The sequence below is a fragment of the Petaurus breviceps genome, unplaced genomic scaffold (genome assembly GCF_028583685.1).
Source record: "Petaurus breviceps papuanus isolate PSGF00001 unplaced genomic scaffold, PetGlider_PUasm1.0 91041, whole genome shotgun sequence".
Classification (NCBI taxonomy): Eukaryota; Metazoa; Chordata; class Mammalia; order Diprotodontia; family Petauridae; genus Petaurus; species Petaurus breviceps.
This window is the reverse complement of record NW_027187400.1, coordinates 38,906,598-38,923,463: the sequence shown is the minus strand read 5'-3', so window position 1 is coordinate 38,923,463 and position 16,866 is coordinate 38,906,598. Positions and strand designations below refer to the sequence as shown.

The 16,866-nt window shown below is 50.1% G+C and overlaps 1 protein-coding gene across 1 annotated transcript in view; it reads right to left on the bottom strand.

The window, feature by feature from the left end:
* The window catches only part of ACAP3 (ArfGAP with coiled-coil, ankyrin repeat and PH domains 3), a 64,492-nt gene that overhangs the window by 10,675 nt on the left and 36,951 nt on the right, over positions 1-16,866 (bottom strand). Inside the window, exons 11-21 of the mRNA XM_069078773.1 lie at positions 12,319-12,330; positions 11,915-12,027; positions 11,237-11,288; positions 10,200-10,300; positions 9,873-9,984; positions 9,466-9,674; positions 7,024-7,093; positions 6,852-6,946; positions 5,408-5,637; positions 4,964-5,071; positions 4,537-4,632 (exon numbers count right to left, since the gene is read on the bottom strand). Of these exons, the coding sequence (XP_068934874.1) occupies positions 4,537-4,632; positions 4,964-5,071; positions 5,408-5,637; positions 6,852-6,946; positions 7,024-7,093; positions 9,466-9,674; positions 9,873-9,984; positions 10,200-10,300; positions 11,237-11,288; positions 11,915-12,027; positions 12,319-12,330 (1,198 nt within the window). The remainder of the gene's footprint in view (positions 1-4,536; positions 4,633-4,963; positions 5,072-5,407; positions 5,638-6,851; positions 6,947-7,023; positions 7,094-9,465; positions 9,675-9,872; positions 9,985-10,199; positions 10,301-11,236; positions 11,289-11,914; positions 12,028-12,318; positions 12,331-16,866) is intronic.

Below are 16,866 nucleotides of genomic sequence, written 5' to 3'. Positions count from 1 at the left end.
AGTCCCTGGCTCTAGGCAAGACCAATCTTGTTCCAGGGGCACAGAGATCCACAGTGAAGGTCAGACAGACACACAGACACACAGCTCCTGCTATGGTGAGCTGGGAGTGGGGATGGGGATGGGGAAAACGACCTTGCCTCTGGACTGTGTACCTCTCTATCACCCATGATCCCCATCAAGGCCAGAACAGACTGGGGTCAGAGAACCCTGCTGATGTCTGGGAAGGGTGTAGTTCTCTGCACCTAGGATATTTAAGGGTGGGGCACTGATGGGAAAGAAGGACTAGCTCTCCTCAGGGACATTCTCTTGGCCCCCTGGAAGGTGGGGTTCTGAACTCAAGGTTTGTTAAGATCTCTCCTCCCCATTCACTTCACCCATGCTAAGTTGTTTGGTTTGGGTGGGGTCTTGTATTAGAGGCAGAGATCCCCAGGCTCAGTCTCCATCTGAGGCTGGGTCTCAAAAGAATCACTTCTGCTTTCTATTTATCTTATTCCAAACATAAAGCACTATTTAAAGAGCAGGCTGAGTTCTCCCCATTCCCATCGGGGCGGCAGGGCCCCTTTGGGCTTTCTTGCCTTTCGCCTTCCCTGATCCCTAAGTCTAACTGATGGCCTTCCCAGTAGTTGCAAGGAAAAGGTGTGTTAGATGTGAGGACCTAGGGCAGGAGGCCCTGTATCTTCCATTCGTAGCACCCTGGCACACACTGATTCAGAACCTTGGCTAGCTCCTGGACACCTCCTCCTCTCCTTCACCTCCCATGCTAACACCACCCTCACCAAACACCACCAAGCTCATCCCTACCTCTGGTCTAGGCTCATGCCTAGTCTAATGCCCTCCCCAGTTACCTAAGTAGGACTCCTTTTCCCAGCTGAGCCTCCAGACCCCTAGAAAAGGGACTTCCAAGCCCCCAGACCACAGTACTCTCTTTCCTGGAATCATAGAATGATATATTTAGAGCTGGCCTCTTAGGGTTCATTTTGTCCCACTCCATCATTTTACAAATGAGGAAGCAGTTCCAATGAGGGGAAATGACTTGCCCAAGGTCACAATGGTAAGTAGCAGGGCTGAGATTGAATCCAGGTCCTCTGACTTCAAATCCTGCTCTTTCCATATTATCCTGTACCAGTGACTATAGTTAGACTCAGCCCTGCTCCAGGGCATGCATGAGAAGAATCTAGAAAGTCCTGTGCACTCCCTCAAGTCCCTCCCAGTCTCCCTAGTTCTCTTTGCCTCCCCAGGGTGGATTCCATTCGAGTCTCCTGATTCCAGGCTGAGACAGCACCGTAGGCTAGTCACCATCTGGGTCAGCAGAGGGCAGAGATTTAGAAGCAAATCTGTAACCCAGAAGTAGATACAAAGTATTTCTCTGTCATCCCAGTGGAATGTCTTTAGTGGTTGGTCTCAGAGATAGGGAATGTGGAAAAACTTGCCCCAGAGCCAAGAAATAAGCCAAAGAGCACAAAGGGGAAAAGAGAAAAGGGTCCACTTGGCCCCTGAGCCTAGCCCTCTCCTCCTTCAACCCTCAGGACTCGACTGTTTCTAGTCCTGCTTCCCCCTTGCCCTCCCTTTTCTGGCTGTGTCTCTTCAACGTGGCATCTGCAGCAGCCACTGTGATCAAGGCCACTTAGCTGTGGAGTGGACCCCTGATCTGTCCCCAAAGAAGGAGAAAAAGCTGGGAGAAAACCACCATGCTTCCTGCTTAGGTCATCTTTCCAGGGTTCAATCCAGCCCAGCCTGGAGCAGGGGACATGGGGGGGAGAGAAGCCTGGTGGCCACAGCTCCCTGCTGGCTACTCTGTCACTGAGGATGAAGAAGCCTGGCTCAAACTAGCTGTTGGTCAAACAAAAATGAAGAGGAAATGCCAGTCAGTCATTAGGCTCTGAGTTGGTTCTGAATGAGAACCTATGGCTCATATGTTCCCACAGCCACAAGACCTTCAGCCCAGAAGGTGGGCCTTGTCACCTCAATACTCTGGTGGGTCTGGGTATTTCCCCCAAAGGTACAGATCACAATCCATCCATCCCCACCCAACCTATAGCACTCTTGGGATAGCAAAGGGAATGAGTGGTCAGAGCCTTGGACTTAGGAAGGCCTGAGATCAAATCTGGCCTCAGGCACTTACGAGCTGTGTGACCTTGGGCAAGCCACTTAGCCTGCCTCAGTTTCCTCAACTGTAAAATGGGGATAATATAAAAGCACACCTCCCTCCCAGGGCTATTGTGAAGATCATCTGAGATAATATTTGTAAATTCCTTTGGAAACCTCAAAGTGCTATGTAAACACCAGTTACTATTATGACTTCACCAAAGGCTGGTTCACCCCACTTGCTGAGGTTTTCCTTTATTTCTCTTGACATTTCAAGGACACTAATGAAGCACAGAAACTGTCCTTTGACTCTCCCTTGCTTCTGCTCACTCTACTCAGATTTTTAGATGGATCTTATTCACTCAGGAATTCCTTCCAGTGATGCTCCTCCTGCCCCACAGGCGGCTGCCCACCCTGAGTGACCTGTCCATCTCTTCCCATAAGTTCCCCAGGGAGGGGGACAAGGACACCACCCAATGTGCTGTGTCCTTCTTTGATTTCACCTCCCATCAGAAGGGTGCCAATGCCATGTGACAAGGATATCAAATAACGACACCCTTTATTTATCCCTGTTCTCCTCACCATAATAAGGAATAATCTTTCACTAAGAAGCATCAAGTCATAGAGGAGCGAGGGTCTGTTCTGGAGTCATGAAGACCTGGGTCCAAGCCCAGCCATTGAGCCAGCCTGGCTGCGAGACCCTGGGCAAGTCATTTAACTTTTCAGCGCCCTGGGCAACTCCTGAAGACTGTAAGTGGTGGACAAACTGCCAATCTGCACTTTCCCAGACAGTGGATTCCCTGACACCGACGACATGAGAAGATGAAAAGAAGAGTTGATTTCCATCTCACACCCATTGTGTGAGGGCCTCCTCATGGCATGGCTATGATTCTGGGCTCCCAAGGCTCTGGTCACGGAGCACAAGGTCTGCTAGTGATGCCCACCTGATGTAGGCCATGGGTCAGTCTTCAGTGGGGCCAGAGTCACTATGGGAAGCCACCTACTGAGTCAGAGTTGGCAGCTACAATGGGGGGAGCATTGCCCCATGGACAAACTCATGGGGTCATGGGATCTAGTTCTAGAAGAGGCCGCAGAGTCCACTGAGTCCGGCCCTCTCTTTTACAGATCAGGAAACTCAGGAACAAGGAAGTGAAGAGATATGCCCAAGGTCATAGGGGCAGCAAAGGAACCAAGGATCCTGGATCTAACAGTGGAAGAAGCTTCTGAAGCAATGAAATTCAACTTCCTCATTCTACCCATGAGAAAACAAGCCCAGGGAGAGGGAGAGGGAGCTGTCCAAAGTCACATGGGCAGTAAACATGAGAGGAAGGATTCTAATTTGGGCATTCTAACCCCAGAGTTGGCGATCTCCCAGATATACTGGGAACCCTCTCAATGAGGAAAAGGAAATGAAGATGGAGGAGGAAGAGGAGAAGGCAGATGAACAGGAAAAGGAGAACGGTAATACGGAACAGGTCAGACAGTTCAGGCTCCTGTTGCCCTCCACAATTTACAAAGTGCCTTCCTCGTGATCATCTTGTGCAATGGGCAGAGTAAGTATCACCCCCATTTTACAGATGAGTAGACTGAGGTTCTGAAAGGGGGCCTTGGGGACAGCTAGGTGGCACTGTGGGAATAGCACTGACCCTCCGGTCAGGAGGACCTGAGTTCAAAACAGAAAGAGCACCTTTCTTAAGGTCACAAAGATAATAACTGACAAAACAGTGATTGACAACCAGTTCTTTTGGCTCTAAGGTCCACTCTCCCTACATAGGGAGACCTCAACTTTCCCCTCTCAGAACTAGATAAATCTAACCACAAAACAAAAAGAAAGAAGTTAAGGAGGTGAATAGAATTTTAGAAAAGTTAGATATGATAGATCTCTGGAAAAAACTGAATGGGGATAGAAAGGAATATACTTTTTTCTCAGTGGTATATGGCAGTTACACAAAAACTGACCATATATTAGGGCATAAAAACCTCACAGTGAAATGCAGAAAGGCAGAAATATTAAATGCATCCTTTTCAGATCATGATGCAATAAAAATTACATTTAATAAAGGACCATGGAAAGATAGATTAAAATTATTTGGAAACTAAGTAAACCAATTCATTTTTCCTATATAACTACATTGGCCTATTCATTATCCCCAGTCTTACAAGTCCCCTCCTTGAAATGCTGGAACCTGGAGTTCTAGCTTAGGCACCCTTGAGGTAATGTCTCTACAGATCTCTGGAGTCCTCACAGCCCATCACAGCCCCAGAATCCCTCTGAATAAGGTGTTTCCTTGGAACAAGCAAAGTTCTAGCCTCAGATTGTTGACCAGGGAAGTCAGGATGGGGTAGAAACATGGGATGGGGAAAGGGAGACTCTGGAGTGGAGGAAGTGACTGTCCCCCTCTCTCTCCCTCCCTCCTCTCCGTGCAGGCCATTGCTCCAAGATTACCTTACCTCCGGCCGGGAGGCACGCCTCGGTGCCCCCGGGGCCCAGGCCACTGTCCCACTGACCAGCTGCTGGGGGGGCCTGCGCAGACATGTGGCCAGCACCTACGAGGAAGGTGGATGGAACAGGACGGGGATTAATGGGGCAGAGCTCCTGGAAGCCAGAGGGGGATGGGCAGGAGCCCACAGTGTCCCCCATGCCCCAGGGTGGGGTGGGGGGGTGCCAGGGATCCAAAGGAGGGAAAGTGGCTTGGGACTTGTCCTATCCCAGCACTGTAAAGGAGCACATACACATCACCCCAGTCCTACCTCTGAATCCCTCAAGTTGCTATGTCAGAGGCCCCAATCTCAAGAGACAGCAAAAAGGTGGAAACAGGAGGAAGGGGAGGGAGGGAGATGAGCTGCACTGCTCCCACCCAGCCAACCTCTCACTTACTTCTTGGTCCTGCTCCAGCTGCTCCCGTGTCAAAGTAGGAGAAGAGTGAGTCCAGCTCATCTGGACAGAAGAGAGAGTCACGTCGAAATTTCCGTTCCAAAGTGCTGGCTGAGGGGGGAGGAGGGGGAGGGAAGTGAGGGCGCTGTTCAGCATCGCCACCCCCCACAAGGTCTCATGTACCTGAGGACAGGAGGCCAATATCCCCAGGTCTCCCCAACCCAGCCCAGCCCCTCAAGGACATGGCTGAAGAGGGAGATAAAGACAGTGAGAAAGCCTTTGGCCCCATCAGATGGCAGGTTGGGGGCCAAGGAGACAATAGATAGAGGGAGGGGGTTCACTTGACAAAAGATGCAGAGGAGACTTGGGCCAGCTGGTTTGCAGAATTTCCAAGCACAAAAGCCAAGGAAGGAGGGCAGGAGAGGTTTGGGATCCAAGGGTCCCCACCTGATGACAGCGCTGCAGGGGAGATGGCAGCAGGTTCCTGTCGGAGCTGGCGGCGCATCCTGGGGACCCGGGGAGAACTCTGGTGCCGCCGACATTTCTTCATGCTCCATCGCCGGGGCTTGGCCTCCCCCCCACCAGCTGTCTCAGTGGCCTCAGCCCCAGCCCCTGGAAGCTTCTTCAGGAACTTTCTCTCCACATATTTGACCTTGATCCAAGCTTCTTTGTCCTGCCTGGGGAGGAGAAGATGAAGGTGAGGATGCACGACCAAAGGCACTAACAAACAGCTGACTTGCTCATATGAGGCCAGGCCCAGGGCTTTACCAGGATCCCCGCCTCTGGTCCCCTGAGTCCCCCTGCTCTGATGGCCTCATCACCCTCAAGGCCTGGGTTTCATCAATAAATACCTGGCTTTTAATTTGTTTACATATTATCTTCCCATAGGAGAACAGGATAAATTCTGGGAGAATGGAGATAGTCTTGATTTTTCCCTTTGTATCCCAGGGTATAACACATTAATTAGTAAATATTAAGTGCTTAATAAATGCTTATTCATTCTAAACTGACCCTGGGCCTTCCACACTCCTCTATCCCTCTAATTTCTGACCCCACCTTTGCATCTCAACAAGCCCTGACCTTCTTGTTCCATCCCCTCTTAGCCTCTAAATCCAATCCACCATTCCCCTCCCCTGGCCCTGCTTCTCTATCTCCTTAAGCCATGACCCTACTCCTCCATCCCTCCCCACCTCCTGACCTCATCCTTACATCTTCCCAGACTCCTCCAGATTCCCACCCATGACCCCATCCTTGATCTGCCATCCTCTCAACTTCTGAGCTCACTTTTTATCCCCCCAACCCATGATCCCATCCCTACATCCCTAGAAACTCTGAGACCATTCCTCCATCCCTCTCCCCATGACGCTATTCCTCTTTCATGACCTTCTATCCTTTTGCCCATGTCCCCATCCCTCTATCCTTGATGCCACTCCATACCCTTCTATCCTTTTACCCATGTCCCCATCCCTCTATCCTTGATGCCACGCCATACTCTCAACATCTGAGCCCACTCTTAGATCTCCAAGCCCATAACTCCATCTCTCTATTGCCCCAACATATGGGCCCAGTTCTCCATCCCACTACCCTTGATGACACTCCATACTCTTGACATGCCCACTCTTCCATGGCCCCCATCCCTACACTCTCCAATCCCTGAGCCCATTTCTTCATCCCTCTATCTATCACCTTGTCTCTCCATTTTCCCACCCATGAACCTCTCCCTCTATGTCTCTACCCGTGATATCATCCCTCCATCTTGCCCTGTGAGTTCAGTCTTCCATCCCTTTGCTATGACCCCAAGTCATTATCCCTCCAACCTCTGACCTTGCCCTTCCATTTCCCTCAACCCCAACCCCAGCCCATCCATCACCCTGTCTTTTGACCTACTAACCTAGAACTGGAGGCTGTCGGCTTCTGTAGCCCCAGTTCCTCACACTGAGCTTCATATATCTGGTTCACGGTGCTATTCCCAAGCTCACACATCAACTGGGAGAAGATAAATGGGGTTAAGCCTCATCAGTGGTTCCAATACACACACACGCCCCTGGAGAGATGCCACTCACCTTCAGCAGCTCTGGTTCCCATGAGTCCAGTGTCAGAGACCGGACCTTGGAGCAGTGGACCCCCAGACTCCTGGGTTACAGGGGAGGAAGGGGAAAACAGGGAGTCAGGGAAGGGGCTAAGTTCAAACCCAGCCTCCTCAGGGCTGACCTCGGATAACCCTCAGCCACATATGGCTTAGCTAACGCGAGACTTTCCCCCAGGCTGCTCATCTCTTCGGTCACATCAGCCCAAGCTGGAAGTGATTAGAAAAGGAAATCTGTTCCCAGACTAGATTCTCATGACGCATTCCAAAGCCAGATGAAAATGATTTGGGGATTATCCCAAGCTTGCTAGCTATAGAGATTACCCAGCATGCTGCTCTCTCCATTCCCCAAAGGCAGATGAAGCTGCGAACCCTCCTGAGTGGTCAAAGGGACCGCAGGCCTGCCCGGGCGGGAATCCTCCACACAACTTCCCAGCAGCCATCCAGGCTACTGAGAGACCTTCAGGGAAGAGAAGCACCTAGCTGCTGCCAAAGCTTTCCATACATTGAACTAAGAAGTGCGCATCTGCAAATCCACCATGCAGGCAGGGAGGGTCCCAGCTCTTCCCTCTTCCTCAACAGTCCTTCTAACACTTGAAGACAACAAGCATGCCCTGCCCCCAAGTTGTCTCTTCTACAGGCTGAACATCCCTAGTTCCTTCAACCAATCCTTGGTCCCCCACCTTTGGATGCCCTTTAGATTATTAATGTCCTTTCCAAATTGGAGCATCCAGCCCATCCATCCACTGCGGGATGGCTGAACAAGTTGTGGCAGATGATTGCGATGGAATATTACTGTGCTATAAGAAATGATGAGCAGGATAGTTTCAGAAAAACTTGGAAATGAACTGATGCAAAGTGAAGTGAACAGAACCAAGACGCTGTACACAGCAACAGCAATACTGTACAACGACCGACTACTCTCAGCAACACAATGATCCGAGACAACTCCAAAGTACTCATGATGGAAAATGCCATCCACCTCCAAAGAGACAATTGATGGCGGCTGAAAGCAGATCAAAGCAGACCATTTTTCCACTTTCTGTCTTCTTTGTATTTTTTCCCCCTTTAGGTCTAGGTCTTCTTCCTCAACGTGACTAATATGGTCATATGTTTTGCATGATTGACCATGTATAACCTATATCAGCTCACTGTCTCAGGGAGAGGGCACGTGAGGGAGGGAGAGAGAAAATTTGGAACTCAAATTTTTAAAAATGAATCTTAAATTTGTCTTTACGTGTAACTGGGGGAAAATTTTAAATTTCAAAAATTAAATATTATTTTAAAAAATGAATGAATGAATAAGAAGCTGGAACATCCAGAAGTGAAGAGAATGATGAAGACAATACAGCTCCTGTGTGCCAGACACTGTGCTAAGCACTTAAAATATCACCCCCATTTGATCCTAATAATGATCCTGTAAGGTAGGGGCCACCACTATGCCCATTTTACAGTTGAGAAAACTGAGGCAAACCAAAGTTAAGTGACTTGCCCAAGGGTACACAGCTAGCATCTGAGGCTAGATTTGAACTCAGGTCTTCCTGACTCTACTCTGCCACCTAGCTGCCTATATGCTATCAGATACTACAGATGTGTCCTGACCAGGGCAGAGGACAAAAGGGAGAGCGTTCCTTTCTCTGAATACTCTGAGTCTCAATGCAACTCGAGATCAAGGAGAGGCCAGTCTATGGGATACCCCATCTGTCCCTCCATCCTACCCTTAGGCTTAGGTAAGTCTTGTATCAGCCCCTGAGGCTCCTAATCTGTGATCTCCAGTCCTGCTTCTGGGTTCTTGAAACCCCAGGCCAGAATGGTGGATCAGCACTATATAGTGGATAGAATGCTGGTCCTGGCATCAGCAAGAACTGTGATCAGCTCATCCCTCGGCCACTTATTAGCTGTGTGACCCTGGACAATTCACTTCACTACTCCTAGACCCAGTTTCATCCCTAAATAAGGATAATAAACTCCATAGGACCTGCCTCATGGTGCTAATGGAAGGTGGGTCCAGTGCGATTATGGACATAAAGGCATTTTCAAACTATAAAGTGTTGTATCAACATCTTGACCTGAGGCTTCTAACGCTCCTCCCCCAGAGTGCCAGCCATGATGTACTCAGCTCACCTCCCCAATTCCAAGTTACTGAGTATTTAGCCCAGTGGGGACAGTGCTGGGAAGGTCTGTGTCCAAATCCTAATGACTCTGGGCAAGCGCCTTCACCTGAGCCTTGGTCTCCCCATTCACAAATGAAGATAGTGCCTGTGGCACCTCCTAGTTCCCAGAGGTCCCAAAGGCCCCAGCACTGGCCCTGGTGTTCTGGAGGCCTTTGAGTTGAGGTCCCCAAATCTCTAAGGCCAGCCCTGGTCCTGAGCCCCCTGCCCCCTCCAACCCACCTCCACTCCCCTCCCCACATACACACCTGTGGATGCCTGAGCACTCAATGCACAGCAGGATACCCAGGTTGATGCTGGCCCAGCGGGGGTCAGGCTGCCCACAGTCACAACACTGACCATTGCCTGCCACACTCTGTACCCGCTGGAGGATGCCCTCCCCCTTGCTGCTTCTATCCCTGGTTTCTGGAGCGGAGTCAATGCTGCTGGTGGATGGCGATGCTGTTCGGTCCAGTCTCTAGGAAGGGGGAAAGCTGGAGGTGACACTTGGGTCTGGGTATTCTCAGCAGGGACAGTTCCATCCACCTACCACCCACCCCCATCCCCTAAACACCAGAAAAGGACAATGATCATGCTGGGATGTTGCGCTACCAGGTGTGGCCAGCAGATGGCAGGGCAGCCCCACTGTGCTGGACCCTGGAGCAGCCGGCCTCACCTCGATATAGTAGCTATCCGGGCTTTCTCGATAAGCCGAAGCAATGCTGGCCTGAACTGCCTGAACCCAGGCCTGGCGGAGCTTCTCTGAGTCAGCCTGCAGCATGCAGCTCCTGGGAAGGAGGGAGGAGGGATCAGTGCTGGGAGAGGGGAGCCATGTCCCAACCCTTCCCCCAGGGAGCCCCCACTTTCACACGAGATTCCCCCAAACTGGCTCCATAGACAGTCAGAGCAGAAACCCATCCTGCACCTGGAGCAGAAGGCTGCTCTCCCCGCCCTCCCCACCGCTGGACTCCCTCCCTCCCCAGCCAGGACCCAGGCCCCTTACTTTGTAGGAGAGACCACCTCGAAGCAAAACCTCCTCTCAATGTCCTCACATGGCTTCACAGTGCAGAGACGGAGATCCTCTACCACCACAGTCAAGCCATCCTAGAGGGATGGACCCAGTGAAAGCCCAGACTCCCAGGGCGCCCTTCCCAGACCTTGAGCCCCTAACCCCTGGACCAAGGGGCCACTGACTGCTTCACCAAGCAGCCCCTGGCTTGCCAGAGCCCTTCCCAGACCTTGAGCCCCTAACCTCCGGACCAAGGGGCCACTGACTGCTTCACCAAGCAGCCCCTGGCTGGCCAGAGCCCTTCCCAGACCTTGAGCCCCTAACCTCCAGACCAAGGGACCACTGACTGCTTCACTAAGCAGCCCCTGGCTGGCCAGAGCCCTGCCCCACTGAAGCATGAGCCCCTAACCTCCAGACCAAGGGACCACTGACTGCTCCACCAAGCAGCCCCTGGCTGGCCAGAGCACTGCCCCACTCAAGCAGAAGCCGTACACCTAATCCCCTGGACCCTGACCACTAACCTCGGCACCAGATACTGACCGACCCCTGACCACTCAGCTCTGGAATGCTTACCCACTGACGGGAAATAATAAGAATGTATGGTGTTATATACATGTATGTTCTATGGTGTATTACATACAGTATATGTTATATAGGTTATAGAGTGCATTTGGTTACATGTGTGTACATATATATAACAGCAGCATATAAGATTTACAAAACATTTTATATATGTTATCTTATGTGATTACACCAAAATCACAGCCCTAAAAACACTTAAGAAGAGAGAAAAAAGAATGAGGTTGCTCCATGGACTCCTTGCTGGGGGGGAGAAAAAATGAGGCCCTAAAGCCTCTGATCATTGGGCTTCAAGGGCTCAAGAGGGAGAAGAAGAAACCCTCCCCCCATCCTCTCCTCCCCTTCCTCCTCATTCTCAGCTGTGCACTGTGGAATGGAAATAACCAGAAAGGCTCCAGACTGGTCAGGCCAGCAGAACCTAGCCCCTCGTGGCTCAGCTCCTGCCCACTCACCTTAAGCTTCTTCTGGTAGACCAGTTGGCTGTTCTGGATGGAGAACCACCTCCTACAAGAAGCATTGACAGAGTCAGGGCCCAGAGCCATCATTCTCCCCAGAACCTGCCTGCCCTTCCTCCTTTGGAGGGCCTCATGATATTCCTAAAGCAAAGACCTGATTATGTCTCTCCTCTACTTTTGGTTAAACTAAAACTCCTTTTTGGTATTTAAAAGTCCTTCCTATTCTGGCTCCAACCTTTTTTTTCCACCTCCTTATACATCACTCTCACTCCCCCAGGCTTTGCTCCAGCCAGACCAGCCTTCCTGTTCACCACATACAACATTCTAGCTCAAACCTCCCTGCCTTTGCACAAGCTGCTCTCCATGCTTGGAATGCGTTCCTTCCCCCCACCTTGAACGCTTAGAACCCCAGCTCCCTCCTAGGCTCAGCTCAAGTGCTACCTCCTTCAAGAATCTCTCTGGAGTCCCCTAGTATTTAGTGCCTTTCCCCATCCAAATATCTTTTTTGGTATCCATCCTGCATTTATTTACTTATCTTCCAACATGCTATAGAATATAAGCTCCATGAAGGCAGGGACTGTTTGGTTATTGCACTTACTGAGTGCCAGTGGGGTGATTCACTGATTTCCCCACACTCCCCCTTTTCTCTTCCACCACATCTACTCCAGCTCTCACCGATTCCATGTCTTAAAGGCATTGCTGGCTCTCTTGAACAGGTATCCCTCCATGACCACACCATTGGGAGCGTCTACATCAAACTCCACCTTGGATTCATCATAGGAGAAGTCCTGGTGGAATGAGCGGAAAGATAAAAGGTCAGAGAATGAGAGGAGATTGCCTTGTCCTCTTGCCCCTAGCCACCATGCTCTCTCCCCCACATGCACTCACATTACCAAAATAGCATCACCTCCAAACCAATAGGTTCATTCCTTCCCTTCCCTGAAGGGGAGAGAAGGGGCAGCTAAAGGTGGTGTCCACGGTACTGAAACCAGGTTCTTGTTTCAATCTAAAGACCCTCAGCCAGCACCTCCTCCCCTTTATCTCCTCCCCAGGGGCCTCAGCATAATAGGCAAACTCACCTGCAGCAAAGTCTGAAGTCAACAGGTTCCCAGGGGCAAGAAAGAAGAGGAAAGGATAGTGAGTGAAGGTCCTCCCCAGTGATGATAGCTCCCAACTCTATTCTTATTCCTAGGAAGTATCTTTCTAATAATTACCCCCAAGAGGGCAATCCCACATGAGGAGGTCAGTCTTTCCCTATTTTCCCCTTAAAGTTTTATTTAAAAAACTTGGAAGTGTCCTTAGATATCCCGTCCACAACTCCCCCCCACCACCACTGGACACATAGGGAGACAAGTTTAAGAGGCTAAGTGACCTTCCTGAGGTCACACAGTGGGTAAGTAGAAGTGCCAACGCTGCATATCACGTCTTTTGCCTCTCAGTTCAACACTCTCTCCACTCCATCCAGGACTTCATTGAGAAATGATCCTAACTGCCATCCCTCACTCTTGTACAAACTGAGTCCCTGAGAGGAGGGGTGACTGGCCCAGAATCACACAACCAACCACAGCTGCAGCCAGATCACAGGGCTTCTGACTCCCTCCAGGTGAGGACTCTTTCCATGCCCCCAAAAGCCACCACGATCTTGGGTACTGAGGTCTGCCTGTCCTACACAGTGACGGAAACTCCCCCCGATGAGGTCATCCTTTGGTCTTTGGTTCTTCACTAAGAGGTGACTGAGCTCTCCCCTTCTCACCTAATGCCCCATTCCTGGCCTGAGGACATGGTACAGCATATCAAAGAATGTGAGTGACCCTGAGTGACCTTGGGACTTCTTGCCGTTGAGGCATTTTCAATTGTGTCCAACTCTGTGACCCTATTGGCAAAGATACTCAAGTGGCTTGCCTTTTCCTTCTCCAGCTCATTTTACAGATGAAGAAACTGAGGTAAATAGGGTGAAGTGAAGTGCCCAGGGTCACACAGCTAATAAATGTCAGAGGGCAGATTTGAACTCAGGTCTGACTCCAGGGTCACCTAGCTGCTAGTGGACTACCTTTCCACCTACTGAAGTCTCCAAAGAGGAAGGTGACTCATTCTTCTCTACCTCTATCAATGGCAGATGAAGAAGAGACTTCATTTAGACACAAACAAGTACGGGGGAAACAACACTGAATTCAGAATCTTAGGACCCAAGTTCAAATCCCAGGTCTGCCACTCACTACTTATGTGACCTTGGAAAATCCCTCAATCTCTCAAGGTTTCCTCAGCTGAAAATGAGAGGGCTGGATTAGCTACCCTCTGAGGTCCTTTTCAGTCTGAGAAATACAGTCAGGGGTGTGCTGAACCAAGGAAGGCTGACGCATAAGAACTCAGCGTGAAATTTTCAGTGTGTGCATTTACACCTTGGCAAGGGCTACAACCAGGGCTTGGTTTGTGGTTTTGTTGACCTACTAGACTTAAGAAAGTGGTGGGGGAAATGTTAGTAATGCAGATTAAACTTAAAAGTGTGCTGTGTGCACTTTTTATTTTTTGGAGAGTTGGTAGTTAAACATTGACCAGTATATTCTTATCAGTCATGACCTGGAAAGAACACTTAGACCTGGGTGCAGAGTCTGAAAAAGTAGATGGAATCCATCATCATCTATTGAGTTGGGGTGGGGGGAAGCCCTGACTAAGAGCAGGGGGATAGCCCCTCATGGGCAGCCTTCGCTAGCAGATGGTCTGACATCTGACAGGCTTAGAAGACAAAGCACTCCATGGGAAGGTCACTCCTTCTGTCTTGAAAACCTAGAGGACCTGCCCAGTTGCCCCTTTACAAAGGGCTACTGGGGGTGCTGACAGTGGAGGAATTCAAACAGACTTGTCCATCTCTAGGCATCACTGGATCCCAGAATAGGGACCTTGGAGAGGAAGGGACCCTAGATCAAGAGCTTAAAGGACCTTAGAAGTCACTGAGTCCAATCCCCTCATATTACAGACAAGGAAACTGAGACCCCAGAAAGGCCAAGTGATTTTCCCAGAATTGCATAGCTTGTAAGTGTTTGAGGAGGGATTTGAACTCAGGTCTTCCCAGCTGAAAGTCTCGTGTTCTACCCTGCCATACCATGCTGAGGCCGACAGTGGAATGGCTCACAGAAAACAGCTGGCCAGCTGTGTAAGGGGAGAAGTTAACAGAATGGATAGGAGAGCGGCCCCTACCCCCACAAAGCAGCATTTCTAGCAACTCTCTCCCAGCCCCTCCCCTGGCCCTGGGGGGGAGGGGGAAGAAGAGGAAGTGAGGGACAATGTTACATAGGGGCTAGACTAGGCACAGACACAGAGAACTCAGTCTTTAAAGTGTCTAAAATACCTTGGCTTGGTAAAGCTTAACTATCTACAGAAAAACAAAACAAAGCCAAAAACATCTCCCCAAATATATCTTCAGCTTCAGTTGAGCCCAAAATGCTAACTAAGCATCTCCCATGTTCCAGGCACAATGTCCAGAAGCTGAGGACACAGGGACAAAAATAAGACAGTGCCTGCCCTCAAGGAGCTTCCACTCTGCTGGGGGAATGGGGACAGGGAGGGAGGGCCACGCACCATACAGCCAAGTTCAATGACCTTTGAGGAAGGAGTGAGCACTAGCAACATGGGAGGGAGTCATGGAGGAGGCAAGATCTGAGTTGAGTATTAGAGAAAGAGAAAGCAAAGCAAAAGATAAGGGGGAAACATTCCAAGTGTGGAAAATGTTTTGGGCAATTTGTTGTGCCAGAGTTGTGTTGTGTTTGGGGGGTCTGTCTTGGCTGAAAATTAAATTGTACTGAGGGAAGTAATGGGAAAGAAAATGGGAAAGGCAGGTAGAAGCTAAGCCATGGAGGGTCTAAAATGCCAGGCTGAGATTGTATATTTTATCTTAGAGGTGATAGGGAGCCATTGAAGGTGCTTGAGCAGGGAAGTGACACGGTCAGGCCATGAAAATTATTTTGCAGGGTGTGTGGAAGATACATTGGAAAGATTGAAATTCAAGTGATCAGTCAGGCAGCTGTTACAACAGTCCAAGCAAGAGGAGATGAGAAACTGAATTGGCAGGGTGGTTGTGCGATTCAAGAGAAGACATGGATGAGGCAAAACCAAGCAGACTTTGCGGCTGATTGGATATGGGCAGGGCAATGGGTAAAGGGGAATGAGGCATCAAAGGTAACTGCAAGGTTATGAATGTGGGTGACTAGAAAAAATGGTGCTGGGGGCAATGGCGACAGGAAAGCCTGGCGGAGGGATAACTTTAAGGCAGAGGGTGAGTTCTGACTTGGAGACGCTGATTTGAGAAGAGAGAGATCCTCCTGGAGGATCTATCCTGGAGACATCCTCCAGGTAAGCAATGACTGCAGCTCAGGACAGGGATGAGGGCTGGGCAGGAGGCATGCACCAAGGGGTAATGCTTGAACCTGTGGGAGGTGATGAGATAAAGGAGACAGACAGAGACCGAGAGACTGAGACAGAGAAACAGAGAGATGAGACAGAGAGAAAAAAGAGAGACAAAGGGGTGAAAGAAAGGAGGGAGAGAGACAGATGTGAACACAGGGAGATAAAAACAGAGAAAGTGAGATGGAGAGACAGAGAAATGGTACTGAGAGACAAAAATAGAGAGAGATAACAATCAGAAGGGTGAGAGAAAGGGTGGGGGTAACATGAAGAGAGGGAGATGAGACACAGAGAGAGGGCAGAAGCCCAGTATAGAACTTTGGGGAAAACCCACAGCTGGGGGTAGGTGGGAAACAAGGGTAATGATCCTCCAAAGGAGACTGAGAAGGAGGGGTCAGAGCAGAAGGAGGGCTCAGTCCACATTGGGTGCAGGGAGATAAAAGAGGATGAGTAATGAGGGATTTAGCTGCTGAGAGATGATGGGTAATCTTGGAGAAAGCCATGGCAGTTGAACAGTGGCACCTGGGAGCCAGATTGTAAGGGAGGGAGAAGTGAATGAGGGGGTTGGCAGTGGAGGCAGCAAGGAGAGAAGATTCTTTCTCTAAGTGTGGTGGGGAAAGTAAGGGAAAATATTGGGCCATTATTTGAGGGGATGGAAGGCTCAAATGGGGTTTTTTTTTTGAGCATGAGAGAGAAGCTGATAGAGAAGGAGAGATTGAGGACGTGAGAGAGGTGGAGAATGTGTCCTGAAAGTGACAGGAAGGAAGGAAGGAAGGGAAGGAAGGAAGGAAGGAAGGAAGGAAGGAAGGAAGGAAGGAAGGAAGGAAGGAAGGAAGGAAGGAAGGAAGGAAGGAAGGAAGGAAGGAAGGAAGGGAGGGAGGGAGGGAGGAAGGAGGGAAGGAAGGAGGGAAGGAAGGAAAGAGTGAATGAAGGAGGGAAGGAAGGAAGGAAGGAGGGAAGGAATGAATGAGGGAGGGAAGTGAGGAATGGAAGGAGAGAAGGAAGGAGGGAAAGAAGGAAGGAGGGAAGGAAAGAGGGAATGAAGGAGGGAAGGAAGGAGGGAGGGAGGGAAGGAAGGAAGGGAAGAAAGGAAGAAAGGAAGAAATGAGGGAGGGAAGCAAGGAGTGGAAGGAGAGAAGGAAGGAGGGAAAGAAGGAAGGAGGGAAGGAAAGAGGGAATGAAGGAGGAAAGGAAGGAAGGAAGAAAGGAAGGAGGGAGGGAGGGAAGGA